Raw genomic sequence first — 15,109 nt, 5'->3', positions numbered from 1 at the left:
TCGATAGTCTTGGCGTCCCGACTCTGGGGTGGCCCGGTAGATCAAGGCTGGTCTGTGATCCTGAACGTTCATTGGCGGATATCATTCCTAGCGCGTGATTTCCCAATGTTCGCTGGTTCCCGTGTCATACAAATATCTGTTGTCCACTTCCTCTCCTCTTCTCCCTCCGTTTCTATCCAACTCCATCGACGACTTCTCCGACTACGAAGTTCACCAACCAACCACAAACTTCTTTTCTCTTTTAATACACACATTCAATATGTCTGGCCGTAAGTTCCTCATCCCGCATATCAATCATCTCATAAAGAACGCGTTCTAACGCGTCTTCATTAGGCGGCAAGGGTGGAAAGGGTCTCGGCAAAGGTGGTGCCAAGCGCCACCGCAAGATTTTGCGTGACAACATCCAGGGTATCACTAAGCCCGCTATTCGCCGTCTCGCTCGTCGTGGTGGTGTCAAGCGTATCTCCGCTATGATCTACGAGGAGACCCGTGGTGTCCTCAAGACCTTCCTCGAGGGTGTCATCCGTGACGCTGTTACCTACACTGAGCACGCCAAGCGCAAGACTGTCACTTCTCTTGACGTTGTCTACGCTCTCAAGCGCCAGGGCCGTAAGTTTTCCACGCGTCTCTCCACCATGCAACGCGTCTCTAACATGTGTCTTCCAGGTACCCTCTACGGTTTCGGTGGCTAAATTTTTTGTGCTTTTCTTTTCCGGGCTGGTTCACGGTACGACGGGACGTTGGGGTGTTCTCTGATTTTTTCACACTTGTCATGGGTCTCTGGGTTTGCTTTTCATAACACTCGATTACCACTATTGCGCATCCATAGTGTTCGCTTCTGAAGCTTTTTTGTATCATAGCGGCCATTCTACATCACGGCTGGCACCATGGATATGGTGGGATCAAGCACTCAAGTGCGATCCGATACGAATACAATCAAAACTTAAATTAATATGGTCTTCATTGAGTAGTCGTATTTGGTTGTAGTCTGGTTTCTGCTTGGCGCGTGTTTGTTTGGGTCACTTGAGCATCGTACTTGACAATCGATTCCGGGCTTGCCTTGTGTCCTTCCGCTTTCATTGTACCGTACCCTTGAGTTGTTCAACGCGTTGTTTTAGTTGTAGAGTTCTGTTTGGATTTTCGATGTGTATCAACGACTACTTACGCGTGGCATTGATTTCACACAAGTTGCTTGGGTTAATATGACCATTTCGATATCTTCTCTTTCTTATGCTGCATGGTCCATTGGCGTTCATGTACTAGTTTCATGTAGTCCTTCGCATTGAGGTAACTTTCACCCATACAAGTGCGCATATTCGGTAATTCTAAAGTATACCACTATATAAATTGATTGATCATCTTGGGTCGTGGTTTTACCGTCCTCGGATTCCATCATGTATTTGTTTTAGTTGGTGTGGTGTTGGAAGTAGTGGAGTTGTACTATGTAGTAGTGCTACGAATATATATTGAAACCTCACAGAACCTGATGACACCCGATAAACATGTTGAAATGCCCTGATACTCGACAAGACAAGACTAACTGGTTACTAGAGACTGACTACACAATAGAAAATCAAAGAAACACCATGGAATGAACACATATTGCACCCAGATGGCGTTGTAGTTCGCAATGTCAGTTCGTAGTGCCAAGCCCAGTTGAACTTCCTAAAACGGCCTAGCGTCTCGATTCGCCTTGGCCTTATGATCACGTGCTGACCCGACAGTTCTAATTACGGAGTACAGATCTACCATCTTCTTTGAACTGGAGACCAAACAATAAAATAGCATGACATTAGTAGCGAGGAGATTGGATACCCGTTATTCAAAAGTAAAAACTATACTCCATCGATCTGTTGTACGCACAACTTTCCGATCTACCCCCAGCGACTCTCACCCAGGAATGGCGAGAACAAGGTGAGCACGAAGACGGAGCAGTACGAGGGAGTAGAGGGGGAGAAAGAAGAGTCACAGAATTTATGACTGCAGCTTCACCTCCTGCGCTACCGCTGGACTCTCCCATACAAAGATCCATACCAGAAGCGCAAAACAATACGGAGAGAAGGGTGGTTAGAAGGAGCCGAGTTAACCGACAGGGACACCGTGACCCATGGACCATAACCCAGCTCTATTCCGAGAAACCTTAGCTACATCAATATCTGTAAGGATTCCAGCTCAATTCGTTCTGTTGGCTAGATAAGATACGTACAAGAAGGGTTCGTTGGAGAAAGGAAGGAGAATTCTAGGGTTCGCGCAACTCATACCAAAGAGCCGAAGGATCTCTAACAATACCCCCTCCTCTACCGCTTCAGGCGTCGTCGTCGAAAGAGTTCGTCTGTTCTTCGTAATCTGCTCTCATCCGCGCGATCGCGGTGCCGGCGGTGACCGGTAGTCGTCGGGGAGTGTCCCATCCTGGCGTCCCAGCGCGTTCGTCTCTTGTTCCCAAAGGTCAAGGGCTTCTGTATCTTGTAAGGCGCGTGCTGGTTCCTTTGTCGCCTCTGCGTAACCAATCCACTTCACTTCGTAGAACACTTGGTAATTATCCTTCCTTTCTCTAACGAACCCTTCTTGTACATATCTTATCTAGCCAACAGAACGAATTGAGCTGGAATCCTTACATTAGGGTTCGTTGGAGAAAGGAAGGAGAATTCTAGGGTGCTGGTGTTTTGTGTGGGTTGTGGGTCACGTGGTGTTAGCGCGAATGCTATCGCGCAACTCATACCAAAGAGCCGAAGGATCTCTAACAATATCCCTGGTACCCCATGGGCCATAGCAGACAATAAACTGCTTGTACCAATCGACCACGCCGTCCCTCTGACTATGGTTCAATTGACCTGAGTCCGTGGTCTCCTACTCATATCGCCGGGTTTAAATCGGCGAATATGGGGTTTCGACCCAGCATGATCTAGATGGCAGGTTGTTATCATCCGAGGCATCCAGAGAGCCACACCAGCGCCCAGCATGAGCAGTATCTCAAGACCGGAGTGTCTGCCATGGAGAGCGATTACCGACCGACGCCGAGCTACCGTCGCTACCGTCGCTGCCGTCGCTGCCGTCGCTGCCGTCGCTGCCGTCGCAAACTCCGCATGAATCGACCCCAATTCCGGCAATACCACAACACTACTGTGTAAAAGCCCAAGTTTAAACGTGATCCCGAGGTTCCTATGTACTGTGTAGGTAGACACCATGCAAGGGGCATGCGTACACACACACACGGTGACACGATGCCCATCGCCGCAGATCATGTTCACCAAAGGAAGCATCAAAGAGCAGACCGTAAGTCCGATAAACCAACCAGAACCAACCATCTAAGGAAAAGCGACGAACAATCCCCATTACCGATTATACAATGTCCACATTAATGATTAATCATCGACTACCTTCGCGATCATCGCAAGTTCCCCATGAAAACCACGAATGACAGCTGAGTTCGTCTCGACTCTCAAGCCACAAGTACCCACATACCCACCTTCCGAGCTCCGCGCACTCCACTGGTAACGGGTGTGACGAGGACCCACTGGTGATATCTAACCATGGCCCATGACCCACACTCAGTGTCTATCACGGTATCACCATTCACCAAGGTCCAAGTATATACGAAGTACAAAGATGTAGGGGATGTAAAACATATACAGGGTACGCCAATTACATGGTGGCTTGCACCTTGATAACCCCCTGTTGCAGGTGTATCATATACAAGTATCGATGGAAGAATACCGGGGAGTACAGTAAAAACAGCATCTAAACCTGGAGCTACAAAAGAAGCTCAGAAGACAGGTTCCAAGGTTCAATGACGACGATAATCACGCCGATAAAGAGTAATGGGATGTGACCAGGGATGCGTGACAGGTCAAGATAAAGAACGAAAAAAACAGGCTGACACTACAGAAGAAACTCAACCTTGAACAAGGCATATACCCAGACAAAGCAAGCTCCAGTTCCCCAGTCCTGTTGACGTTATCCCCGGCGACACGTCTACCCCGGTTTACATAGGAACTACGTAAACAATCCAGATCGCATCCAAACAACCCCGTACCGACTACCAGGGCACTGGGTAATTGCTTATCTGGCTGGAATACATGGGTCGGGATTGTTTCCAAGATTGGTTGGGTGTGACTACGCAATGATGGGATCATAGGCTAATAAGAGCAGGAACTATGGGATTTCTGCTTTTACCTAGTGTGTACTCAGTACTGCGTAAATGGGGATCTGCGATTTGGAATTATCAGGTCTTTTCTTCTTTGTACTGCATACTGCGTATATTGTGTACACTCGATGGCATGGGTCGGGGCATTCCGTGTTTCGAATATCTTACTGTGTTCCGTGATGGATACCTTTTTTTGCATTGGTATTTCTGTTTTATCCCAACCAGTCTACTTGAAACATACTGCGTAGTTACAGCACGGATTCAAACATAGATCAACTGTTGTGGCTTGACCAAGTGGGTAAACACACGCAAGCATTCATAGATCCTGAAGCTAACAACGTTCGTTTCGGGTAATATCTTATCGTTGTAGTGGGTTGAATCTCGTTATTTTCAATTTGATTCAAGTCATATCCAAAGCTAATGTACAATATTTTGTTGGAATGTACTATGGTACAAGAAGGGTCGCTGTACTGGGGGTCATAACAATGCAGCAACACGATGTACAATAAATGTACAACACCGAAACCGTTGGTCTCTTATCGACGCAGTAATAACAATAAAAACCAAAAACACACCAGCCAATGCTAAAGGGATAGTCCGCATGCAAAAAAAGACATCATCAACGTAAAATCGTACACATGAAAAATGAAATCGGAATCCGAATACTGATACAAAGGAGCGTTCATGAGAGGATGGGGAGCTGAATCGTCATCATGACGAAACCCCAGATTTTGGGTGGGTCCAACTTTGGACCCACTCATGACGTTCGGCATGCCGATCCGGTGGACCATGACGTAGAAGGCGTACTCAGTCTCTCCTTCTGCGCTGCTTGCCGGGCCAGTCGATTTCAGGATGAACCACTCGCATGTCTGTAATGAATGTAATTAGCGTATGATCAGAGTAAGGAAGTAGGGGTAGATCCAAAGGGTAAACTTACGCCTTGTCAGAGCATCGTTTCGGCTGAAGGTCTTGTCCTCGTTGCAGATGTGACAGCGCACCTTCTGCTTCCCAGCGGTGTGGATGGTGTGCTCATGCCGCGTAAGATCGTAAGGTCGGGAGAAGATAGAGTTGCATGCCTTGCCAGTAGAAGGGTTGATTCGTTCGCACTTGTGCGGGCCAGCCTGGGAATTGCGTAGCGAGGTGTCGCGGCTGACGAGATGGCCGCCCGGGGTTGTTTGCCGGTGTGCCTCGCGCTTGTGTCGCTGGAGTCTAGACGGCGTGTCGAAGCGTTGAGAGCAATTGTGGTAGGTGCAAGTGTAGGTGCCCGCATCGGAAGATGTGTTAGCCGGGCGGGAGATACCCTCTGTAACTGGCATGTTGATCTGGCTTTGCGGCGTAGGCTCGTTGGACTCTACGCCCGGTAACGAGGGGAATTCGGTGCTCTGCTGGAGGAGGTTGCTCTGAGAGTGAGGGAGCTGGGGTTGAGAGAATGCGAACTGAGGCTGCGACATGGTGGGAGCTGTGTATTGAGGCAATGCTTCCATCGGTCGCATTGGGCCACTGTCGCGTCGCAAGCCAAGTGCATCACCCAGGTTGAAATCACCCTGACCAGGTGGGAAGAGAGGAGGCATGGCATCATCTCCATCCTGGAAATCCAAAACCGCATCCTTGGGGGACATGGTCTTGATATCTCCAGTGTTCGATGCCTGGCCCATGTTCATTCCGCTCATGCCGTTCATATCATTCATACCATTCTGTCCCATAGGGACACTAGTTGCCATAGGCTGTTGCTGGAGTGCAGCGCTGCCCATGTCACCAGCGAATGGGGAATGGGGACGGAAAGGCGAACGGTCGCGTCTGTTGGCAGGCGATTGGGAGCGAGCAGACATGTGGCCCTGACTGGCAGCCTGCAGTCGATCGGCAATGAAACTGCGCGGGGTGAGCTGGTTTTGTGACATTGGCTTGGACACCTGGGGCGCGGCCATGATAGCGGGGTTGTATAGCTCGTCTTGATATATATCGGAAATGGTTCTGTTCAGCTTGGGAACTCCAATCGACATGGCACCATTGGCATTGTTATAATCTGGAGGTGCGTCGAGCTGTAAGTATTGGTCCATCCACCGATCTATATCAAGAGTTCGATTCTCACCATTGGTCAGCGGTTTTGCATCGTCGAGTTCGTCGAAGCTGTTCTGCGGAGTCACCGGCGAGTTATGGCTCATTGTTGAGACCGAGGGAGCCAGCGAATAGTCATTCTGCAGCTGTTGCGAGGGTGACTGCTTCTGCTGGTCGATGATAGCCTTCCTCATCGCGGACTCGGCCTCGGCATTGTGACCGTCTTGAGATGCAAGGTCGAAGTTCTGGAAGGGAGTGGCCAAGAATGAATTCTGGACAGGGGTCTGCACCGGGGTGGGCAACGGCTTGTTACTGCTGTCGGACCGGCGGTGGTAGTTGTTGGCCGTAGGAACTGAGCGCGACGAGGCCGAGGGCGAAGATCTCTTCTGCGCACCGGTGTACGGAATGCGCGCAGGGCTCAGCAACTGCAGGTTGCTGTCCCAACCCTGGTTATTGGTGAAAGACTGTTGCGCCAACATCGGCGTATAATATTGCTGAGGATATTGAGGAAGGTAGTGAGAAGGCGAATTGGAACCCTGGTAGTCAAACGACGGGTCGTATGAAGACGCTGGGGTCATCGAAGGAGCCCCCAAAGACTGAGAGTCCGACGTCTGCGGGTAGGAGGTTGAGAAGGTCGGGGAGGAGAAAGTGGGAGAAGAAGGCGCGGAAGAGGGCGGGGAGAGCTGTACACTTGGGTATTGGAAAGGTGATTGCAGACGAGGTTGAGCACAGTAGAAGGTGTTCTCGGTATAGCAATCAGGTGGGTATTGGTCGTCTTGTATGATGATGTTCTCTGGGTTGTATGGTTCGGTGATGAGACCCTTACGTGGGTACATAGGCATAATGGTATCACGGGATGAGGACGTCAGAGTAAGTGGGTAAGGTTCGCCACCGAGGGAAGGCGAGCTTTTATAGCACCCGAGGGCACAAGATCCGATTAAGATTTCCTGATCAATTGTGGCCGTGCTTTGAAAGCGGTGGCATCAATAATCTGGTTCAAAGCTTGAGGTAGCGAAGAGTCTGGAAACGTCGGGAGGCTGACAGATAGAAATGTATGTAAAAGGGTTGGAACTTTAATAGGTTGACTGTAGTTGAGTGAGTTTGGTTCTGGAGGGTGACTCGACCGGAGGAAGGAATCTTACCTGATATGATGATCTCAAGAGTCAAAGTTGGGTTATGAGTAATGAAGTTGAAAGATGCCGGGGAGGATGATTGAGTTAATAAAGAGTCCGTCTGTACTTGGGGATGACCTCACCTAGCTATCTCGGGGTGTCCGAACATGACATTTACCGTATTGACCAGATTTAGCGTATTTGTCGTAATAATTATTTTTGAATTCCCGATTCCAGGCTAGACCAATTTGGGACTAGGGATTCGTATCACAATACGCCAGTACCGAGTTCCACTGATCTGATCCGGGGGATCTCTTTCACTCGCTCTTTCCTGTTGTATGGAAGAGTTGTGGCTTACAGGATAAATGAGCTTCGTAAGCCACAGATATTTCACACCATTTTTTGTACGTTGATTGGGCTTTGGTTGTCAATAATAATAATTGTAGCATTTAATTGAGATTTTTTTAAATGTTGAATTTTTCTATTTCATCACTTGGCAGATATTCAGCCAAGCATTTCTATCGCCTAGAGAAAGAAAATCTGTTGCATAGTCCAGCACTAGCTCCGATTTGTATGCTCAGGTGACCTGGACAAGGGCCAAAATTAGGAATTGTAACGGGGGTGGAGCCGAGAATCCCCTTAGGGCTGAGCCACACCTTCAATGCCCAGACTTTTGGTACCCATTTTACATGGTAAATCGTGGTCCGTTGGGAGTTGACAACTTCAGCCTAATCTTTTATCCCTGGTGACTCAAAAAGCCACTGACAACAAACGTGGATTCGAGACCCGCATAGCTACCAGTCATCGTTGCTCAGCCGAGGTAGATCATTATGCTTTCGTATTCGCATTCTTGATCTGCACTAGCCACGTCGGGAGACCCATGTGGCTGGTGTCCATCGCTTCGGGACGGCCGTCCCAACGGTAATCACGCTCTTGCCGTTGTATGGAGAAAATGGACTTGCAGACTACCACATTCTTCACGATTCTTTGTCTGTTTACCAATCCTCGCTTACTCGGAATTGGGGCTGTGAAGTAGTTGTCTTTCAAGTGTCTTGAAATGGTCCGCGACGTCTCCCCACTCCGCGCCAATTGGTGGGGTCCTCTCGGCCGCAGTCGACAGACGCGATAGTCAGCTGACCATATTTGCATTCTCATGGTCCAAAATGCAGTCTTTGGAGACGGTTGGACACGAACCCATGGATCGTGGGTCTGTAGGAGAACTTGATGACCAGCTGACCTGGATCTTTGAGTCACCTCAGTCAATGGTTCGGATATTTCTTGTAATCTTGTTGAGAGAAATGTTTTAGCAAAGTGATCGAAGCAAAATAACAGTGTACGGAGTATACTTTCCATGTCTCACTTCTGCGCTCGAATGTAAGCGCTTACCTTTGCATGCCTAGTTCTACAACAGGTCGGCGGGAAATACCCAACTTGGGGTTGACATTAGGCAACACAAGAATCTCATGCGATGAGTTGGTCACCTGGTTGCACAGTTTACTGATTGCCTGATTCGATGATACGATCACATGTGAATCATATGTTTCTTTCTTTGACTCAGAGTAACTGTTGGGAATACAAAGTGCATTGGGATTTATTCTGGGATTGGCATTCTCATTTAGTTTTGGATCCCTGCAGATTGATTGGTAGCTAAATGTTAGCGCGGGCTTCGTCGCACGCGGAAGACCATGTACTGCGGCTTACAGTTGAAATTTTCTTTCTTAGCGCTGTTCATCCTAGACCGTGCATACAACATACAGCCAATGTAGATTTGATATCAGATTGTTGATCAGGGTGTGGCGAACCCGAGTATCCATCTCATGAATGTAGCCGTAATTGGCCCAATACTGTCTACTGCGTAAGTGGAAACACTAGCGCACGATCCCGGGATGTTCTCGGGGCCAAGTGAGTTTCTCGGTCTGGACACGCCGAAACGGGTCCGGGGGTTGCCGTGTCTACCGAACAGTCTGGCCCATACAACTCCAGATCTCCATTCTCCATGTACAGATCCGGGACGATCGTGGTCCCCGAACTTTAGATTGTCAGGATGCACCACAATATGACCGCTATAGGCGCAGAGTCCGGGGAAGTGGCAAATAGTCTTCAGCCGGTCCAGTATTTCTAAAGGAATGGCCCACCCAAATACATAGCACAACATACGATGTATACAAAAGTAGAATCAAAGCGCTCTACGGTAATATGGATGGAAATCTCTGCCGAAGCATCCTGGCTGACAGGTGTCTAACCTCCTTCTCAATACGGCAGCTGATAATCAATCCTATCAGGGGCCCTGTGTAAGAAATCCAGGACACGCCTAGGAAAAATTTTTTCACCGGCATGCGAACCCGACCAAGCAATCTGTCAGCACTCTAAACCGGGGGTTTCGGCCACGGACCTGCCAGATTGTTCATGCACGATCATTTTTAGCACGCGAAGTAATGCAGGAGCGAAAATTTTTTCAATGCAAATGATTGGCTGTAACAGCTAGGGCTGCACAGCCACTTATCGGTACTGCCGTTACGATGTTCGAGTTGCCGGTTTAACCTGTTACAGAACAGCACTTGGGGTAAGCCACTGTCTGCAGGTAATGGTATTTCAGTATTCTGGTGGGTTCCAGAAAATATTTTGGTGGCTTATGCATGAGGCTAGTTCTTTATTGGTTAAGCGTGGCTGTTTTCATTCTTCTGGAAGCTTTCTATTTTCGTCTCGGAATGTCGGCCTCCGGGCTCCGCCGACATTCTCGGAGGACCATGCTCCTTGTCTCGACTTTGGCGCCATGTGTGCGGATGAGTTTTTTCGCGGTGCATAGTTATTGACTGTCACTGATTAGAAATCATTCTGCTTGTGCCTGTTGCCGTTGGGGTAACCGGCATTCAGGAATCAAGTTATCAGTCTGGTTCGTTGTGACTCACAGCCCTCTGAAGGGATGTCAGGAATCTGCCTCGAATCCCTTGGACTTGCCGCGGAGTTCCGTATACGCTTGGTCATCTTGACTCAGCGCTGATATCCGTCACCAATAAACAAAGGATAGACATCGGATGATCGGAAGAGTTGGCCAAGAGCTTTGTTGGCAGGAGAGTTGTGGCTATGCCACCCATCACAGCAAGGGAGGGCAGCCGTTTTACTTGGTTGCCTATGCCGTTTTCCCCAGAACGATTAAGTCCAAGGGACGATCCAACTCTCTACCTAAGCGTGTACGTACCCCTATTTCTACACAGTAGAATGATCCATGTCTCTCATACTGTACTAGAAATGAGGATGTAACGGCCTACCATCAACCTCAGAATGTATGAGATGTTCAAAGCCTGGAGGAGCTCAGCCATGTCTAACCAACATGATCAGCCTCCTGGCCGATCGCCTGTGATAGTCTCTTTGACAGTCCCTGGGCTATCGTCGCAGGGTTGCACTCATAGAAGTGGTAGCAGAGCATACGGTCGGTCACCTACAAGCAGATATAGGGTCTCGATTTCGCTTCAAACCTGACCCGTGGACAGTTGGTGACACAGAGTCCCAAGGCTCAAGTTGCACTGAGAATCTTCTCCCTTACTAACGATCTTACGACATCCATGTAGCCCTACTTTGACTGGTTAAAGTTGGCTAAGGTTATGATGTGGACCATACGCAAGATGTCGGTTGGAGGACGAGGCTGCAAGCTGCAAGGCAGATCCTAAAAAGGTAACAAAAGAAAGATTCCACGCATGTAGTGTCTACCCGCAGTCAAGCTTGAGCCCTAACTAGTGTCGTTGTGATAAGCGCTATATTAGAGTCCTGTAAACAAAGTCGATCGAGAAGTCATAGTTATTGGTTAAGTTACGGAATATCATGAAAGCAGATTTGAGAAGAAAAGGACAGAAACATTAATCGCTGAAAAACACACTAAAACTGAAGTCCGATGAGACTTGGGCATTATTTTCTTTGACGAGAAGCTATCACATGTAATATAAGTCTATAGAGAGGCTATCACATGAAATATGATACGTCTATAGATTCAAAGCTAGCCCGCACACCAGAAACCGGGGGACGGGGGGTTCTCCGAAAGTGGGGAGGAGAACCCCCAAAATTTGGGCTCCTCCAATCTGGCCCGTACCTGACCCATTTACACACCCTCGAACACAAATCTATTCATATCTGTACATATCGGAAAGAGACCCGAAAAAATACTCACACACATGAGCCGGGGCATCTAAACAGTGAAAGTAGCAGGCGCCGGGGAGGACGCAAACGAGAATTCCCCCGCCAAAAAAAGAGGATAACCAGCCAACCTGAAACCAAAACAACCAGACAACACCAACCAGCGCTCACCAACCCAACAACACATATACTTATTCCCCCCAAAAATGGGCCAACAAGCCTCAATACCACAACCCGGCGCCCAAATCCGCGTCATCGGAGCAGGCCTCCCACGTACCGGCACAACCTCCTTCAGCCAAGCGCTAGAAATCCTCCTCAATGGACCCGTGTACCACTGCGGAACGCAAATCTCGCGCGGTCCCACGACAGAGATAACCAACTGGATGCCCATTCTCCGCAGCCGCCTCAACCCCAACCAAGATGCCAGCAGCCGGAAAACCATGCTCAGCCTCCTGCACCGCCGATTGGCCGGCTACGTCGCCATAACCGACTCCCCAGGCTCCGAGCTCGTCCCGGAACTCATGGAGCTGTATCCAGACGCCAAGGTCGTCTGCACGACCCGCGATCCCGTCTTGTGGGAGACGAGCATGCTGCGCGTGCAGAGTCTGACGGGCGTGTGGTTTGCGCGCGCAGTGCTGCTCCCGCTGGAGGGGTTGAGGCATTTTATCCCGTATGGGCATCTGCTTGCGGAGTTGTGGGAGAGGCTTTATGGGGGTGTTGCGGGCCAGCATGGGAGGGAGACGTATGCGAGTCATGTTGCTTGGCTTAAGGAGGTGGTGCCGGAGGACAGGTTGGTTTTCTATGATGTTAAGGATGGGTGGACGCCGCTTTGTGAGGCTTTGGGGGTTGAGGTGCCGGTTGGAGTGCCGTTTCCTCGGATTAATGACTCGGAAGCTATTGAGAGGTCCATTCAGCATCATTTGTGGAGGGGGCTGAAGCGCTGGGCTTGCATCTTTGCTGTGGTTGGTGTTGGGGTTACGGCTTTTCGCATGTGGAGGTGAGATGGCGAGAGGGATTGTGTAAAGGGTGGGAGTATCATGTGGTGGATTGATTTCTTTGGTTGTGAGGATGGTTATTAGAGATTTTGGGGATCTGTTGCTTTTCTGGTATTTGGCAAACTTCTGATTTCAGCGACTTGCATACCTTCAGATAGATTCGATCGAACGATCTACATGGCCATCTAGACATAAATTTTATGACAGCAATGTCCATTGAATGTCTCTTTATAAACAAAATCAACCCGAAACACATTGACCGAATATTATACTATTTTACACACCGAAAACCCGTAGACCAAAACATAAAGAAAATCATCGACGAGCCCGCTCGAGCGATGATGAGTTGAAGCCTCTATAGTCGTCACTTGTCTCGATCGTAGTCTCGATCTCCGTTTGAGTGAAGATCTTGCCTTGTGGGATGATACGCTCCTCGCTGGAGTTGCTGGCCGCACCGATATTGGTACCCATAGTAGGCTCGTCCTTGCCATTGACAGTGGCGAGGGTGATGTGAGGCTCTGTGACCTTGGCGAACCCAGATCCATATCGCCTGGCAGTGTTGCTGCCGGACCAGGGATCGTATTTCTTCCCACTGCTGTATTCGCCGATGAAACGAGGCAGGAAGCGAGAGGCAATTGCTTTGAAGGAGGGGATGGAGGCGGCGAAGATGCCGATGTTGGTCTCAATGACGGACCAGTACATGGCGCCGCTGATGGCGTAGGTGAAGTCCTTTGAGGTAAGCATGGCAGGGATGTAGGTGATTCGGATGATTGAGGAGACGCAAGCACTGTACAGAGTAACCAGTTAGCAAGTTATCAGATGAAAGGCTTTGAGGGACACCTACAAGAGACCAAGGCAGAGGATGATGGCCAGGACGATCTTTTGCTTCTGGGGCATCTGGAGCTTGAAGATTACCTTGACGGGCAAGGTGTAAGTCAAGACATCGGTGACGATGTTCAGGGCGGCGTTGCAGAGGTAGAACACGTTGATGTTGACGCATTGTCCTTTGCCAGTGGCAAGCCAGGCTTCGCTGATGGGCTGACATTGGAATGCAGCCACGAGAACAAAGGAAGTAGCTTGCGCTGCAATGACTCCAGTCATGATCCAGGACATGCGAGTCAGGTAGCGATCTCCGAGGCGAGTATAGAACCATAGGACGGATGTTTTGACGAATCCGAGCGTTGCAAGATAAAACATTGAGCTCAGCCAGACGGCCTGGGGAAGGTCAGAAATTTGAAGTCATGCTTGAGCGTATGCATTCTTACAAAAGAGTAGTCAATGAGCTGGTTCGGATCAGCATCTGCAATGTGCTTTCCAAGTCCATGATGGACAGCTGGGGAGTGTTAGTTTGTGCTAGTTGAGAGTAGTGAGGCTAAACATACCGAGAATTGTCACAGCAATGAATGCCCATGATAATAACTATTCCGGTCAGTTATGGAACTTATGGAGCCATTAGATCGCGATGGTGATCTTACACAAGCACAGATAATGAGGTCTAAGAAGCAGTTAGTATAGTCTCGACAGGCAAAGAATGACAGTTTCACTCACAATCATCAAGACCCATTTTACCCAGGACATAAATGCGAGCGAAAAGACGAAGACTCAAAACAATGAAAGTCAAGATGGCAAATGCCACAGCGATACCCACGACAACCGGGCCCTGGGAACCGTTGTCACCGGCCATGATGAGGATAATGGAAGAAGAACGAGAAATGAGAGAGTAAGTGAAAGTCAAAAAAATCAACGAATGGCACAGGCAGTCGCTTCACATGGCCATCTCACGGAGAACAGATCATGAGAATAACTACAAGTATCATCGAGAAACATCAAGAGAGAAAAAGGGTTTGCCGTACCCCGGTCTATTGTTATAAGAATATGCTCCAGGGGTCTTCGGAACAAAAGGACGTGTAAACGCAGAAATCAGGTATGCACCTTCTGCATGGCTCTAGTGACCTCTGAGATCCACTGTATATCAACCGTTGACAGAAGCAATAAGGTAGGGATTGACCATTCTTTACCCTGTCAGGTAAACCCCCAACCAGACGAGACTGTCAGAACGATCCCCACCGCCCACTCGAGACCCTCGCTGATCTATTCGTGTGGAATCCCTGCCGTCTATACGAAGTGCCAGGAATTGAAGGATTCTCTCGAAGACACCGAGATGATTCGCTCAGACAGGGGGATATTGTATCCAATAGTTTTCCCAGCACTCTGATTCCTCAAGTCGATATCCACACCCTCGGCGACAGATCCAGTCCCAATGATGATCAATAGAGGCCTTGTTCTGGTAGAAAGGGGCATTGTGTTTCAGGACGCCATAGGCATACCCACTTCAAGACAAGGATCGCATTGGCTCGAGACATTCCGCTAAGTCGACACATTCGACGTCTCAGAAGAAAAAAATGGACCTTTCCTCGGGAAATGACTACATTGCCAAGTTGAACGAATTCATAACACCTTCCTATGACAGGAATTGACAAGAAATCAAATGATAGAACGAAACCACAGTTTTCGTGGGTCTACCGACTTAGCTTGTGATCTCAGTATCCTGATGTGCAATGGAAGTATACGACATAACTAATATCAACAGCCCCTTGTTCCGAGATATCAAACTCAATCCAGCTGACAGCACGGGGAACATAAAGCCATAGACCTTATTCTATCCACCAAGACGA

The 15,109-nt window shown here is 48.9% G+C and overlaps 5 protein-coding genes across 5 annotated transcripts; 3 read left to right on the top strand and 2 right to left on the bottom strand.

The window, feature by feature from the left end:
- Window positions 1-259: 259 nt before the first annotated feature.
- On the top strand, window positions 260-765 carry N7515_007191 (histone H4; the record flags this gene model as incomplete). Its single annotated transcript, XM_056667935.1, has 3 exons — window positions 260-269; window positions 334-609; window positions 667-765. The coding sequence occupies 3 exons, from the start codon at window positions 260-262 to the stop codon at window positions 690-692; spliced, it is 312 nt and encodes a 103-aa protein (XP_056521531.1). The 3' UTR covers window positions 693-765.
- Window positions 766-2,906: 2,141 nt separating this feature from the next.
- N7515_007190 (uncharacterized protein) lies at window positions 2,907-3,128 on the top strand (the record flags this gene model as incomplete). The annotated part of the gene is made up of 1 exon (XM_056667934.1): window positions 2,907-3,128. One exon carries the CDS (start codon window positions 2,907-2,909, stop codon window positions 3,126-3,128), a length of 222 nt encoding a protein of 73 aa, XP_056521530.1.
- Window positions 3,129-4,951: 1,823 nt separating this feature from the next.
- Window positions 4,952-7,041, bottom strand: N7515_007189 (stress-regulated transcription factor RPN4; the record flags this gene model as incomplete). The annotated part of the gene is made up of 2 exons (XM_056667933.1): window positions 4,952-5,013; window positions 5,082-7,041. 2 exons carry the CDS (start codon window positions 7,039-7,041, stop codon window positions 4,952-4,954), a joined length of 2,022 nt encoding a protein of 673 aa, XP_056521529.1.
- A 4,604-nt stretch (window positions 7,042-11,645) lies between these two features.
- N7515_007188 (sulfotransferase family protein) lies at window positions 11,646-12,440 on the top strand (the record flags this gene model as incomplete). The annotated part of the gene is made up of 1 exon (XM_056667932.1): window positions 11,646-12,440. The coding sequence occupies one exon, from the start codon at window positions 11,646-11,648 to the stop codon at window positions 12,438-12,440; it is 795 nt and encodes a 264-aa protein (XP_056521528.1).
- A 309-nt stretch (window positions 12,441-12,749) lies between these two features.
- On the bottom strand, window positions 12,750-14,196 carry N7515_007187 (putative integral membrane protein Pth11-like; the record flags this gene model as incomplete). Its single annotated transcript, XM_056667931.1, has 6 exons — window positions 12,750-13,221; window positions 13,279-13,649; window positions 13,700-13,767; window positions 13,817-13,853; window positions 13,910-13,929; window positions 13,983-14,196. Coding segments are annotated over 6 exons (1,182 nt in total), but the record flags the coding sequence as incomplete, so codon positions are not given.
- Between the last annotated feature and the right edge of the window lie 913 nt (window positions 14,197-15,109).

The sequence above is a fragment of the Penicillium bovifimosum genome (assembly GCF_028826915.1).
Source record: "Penicillium bovifimosum strain IBT 22155 chromosome Unknown utg000005l_segment0_segment0, whole genome shotgun sequence".
Lineage (NCBI taxonomy): Eukaryota > Fungi > Ascomycota > Eurotiomycetes > Eurotiales > Aspergillaceae > Penicillium > Penicillium bovifimosum.
This window is presented reverse-complemented; position numbering and strand designations above follow the sequence as displayed.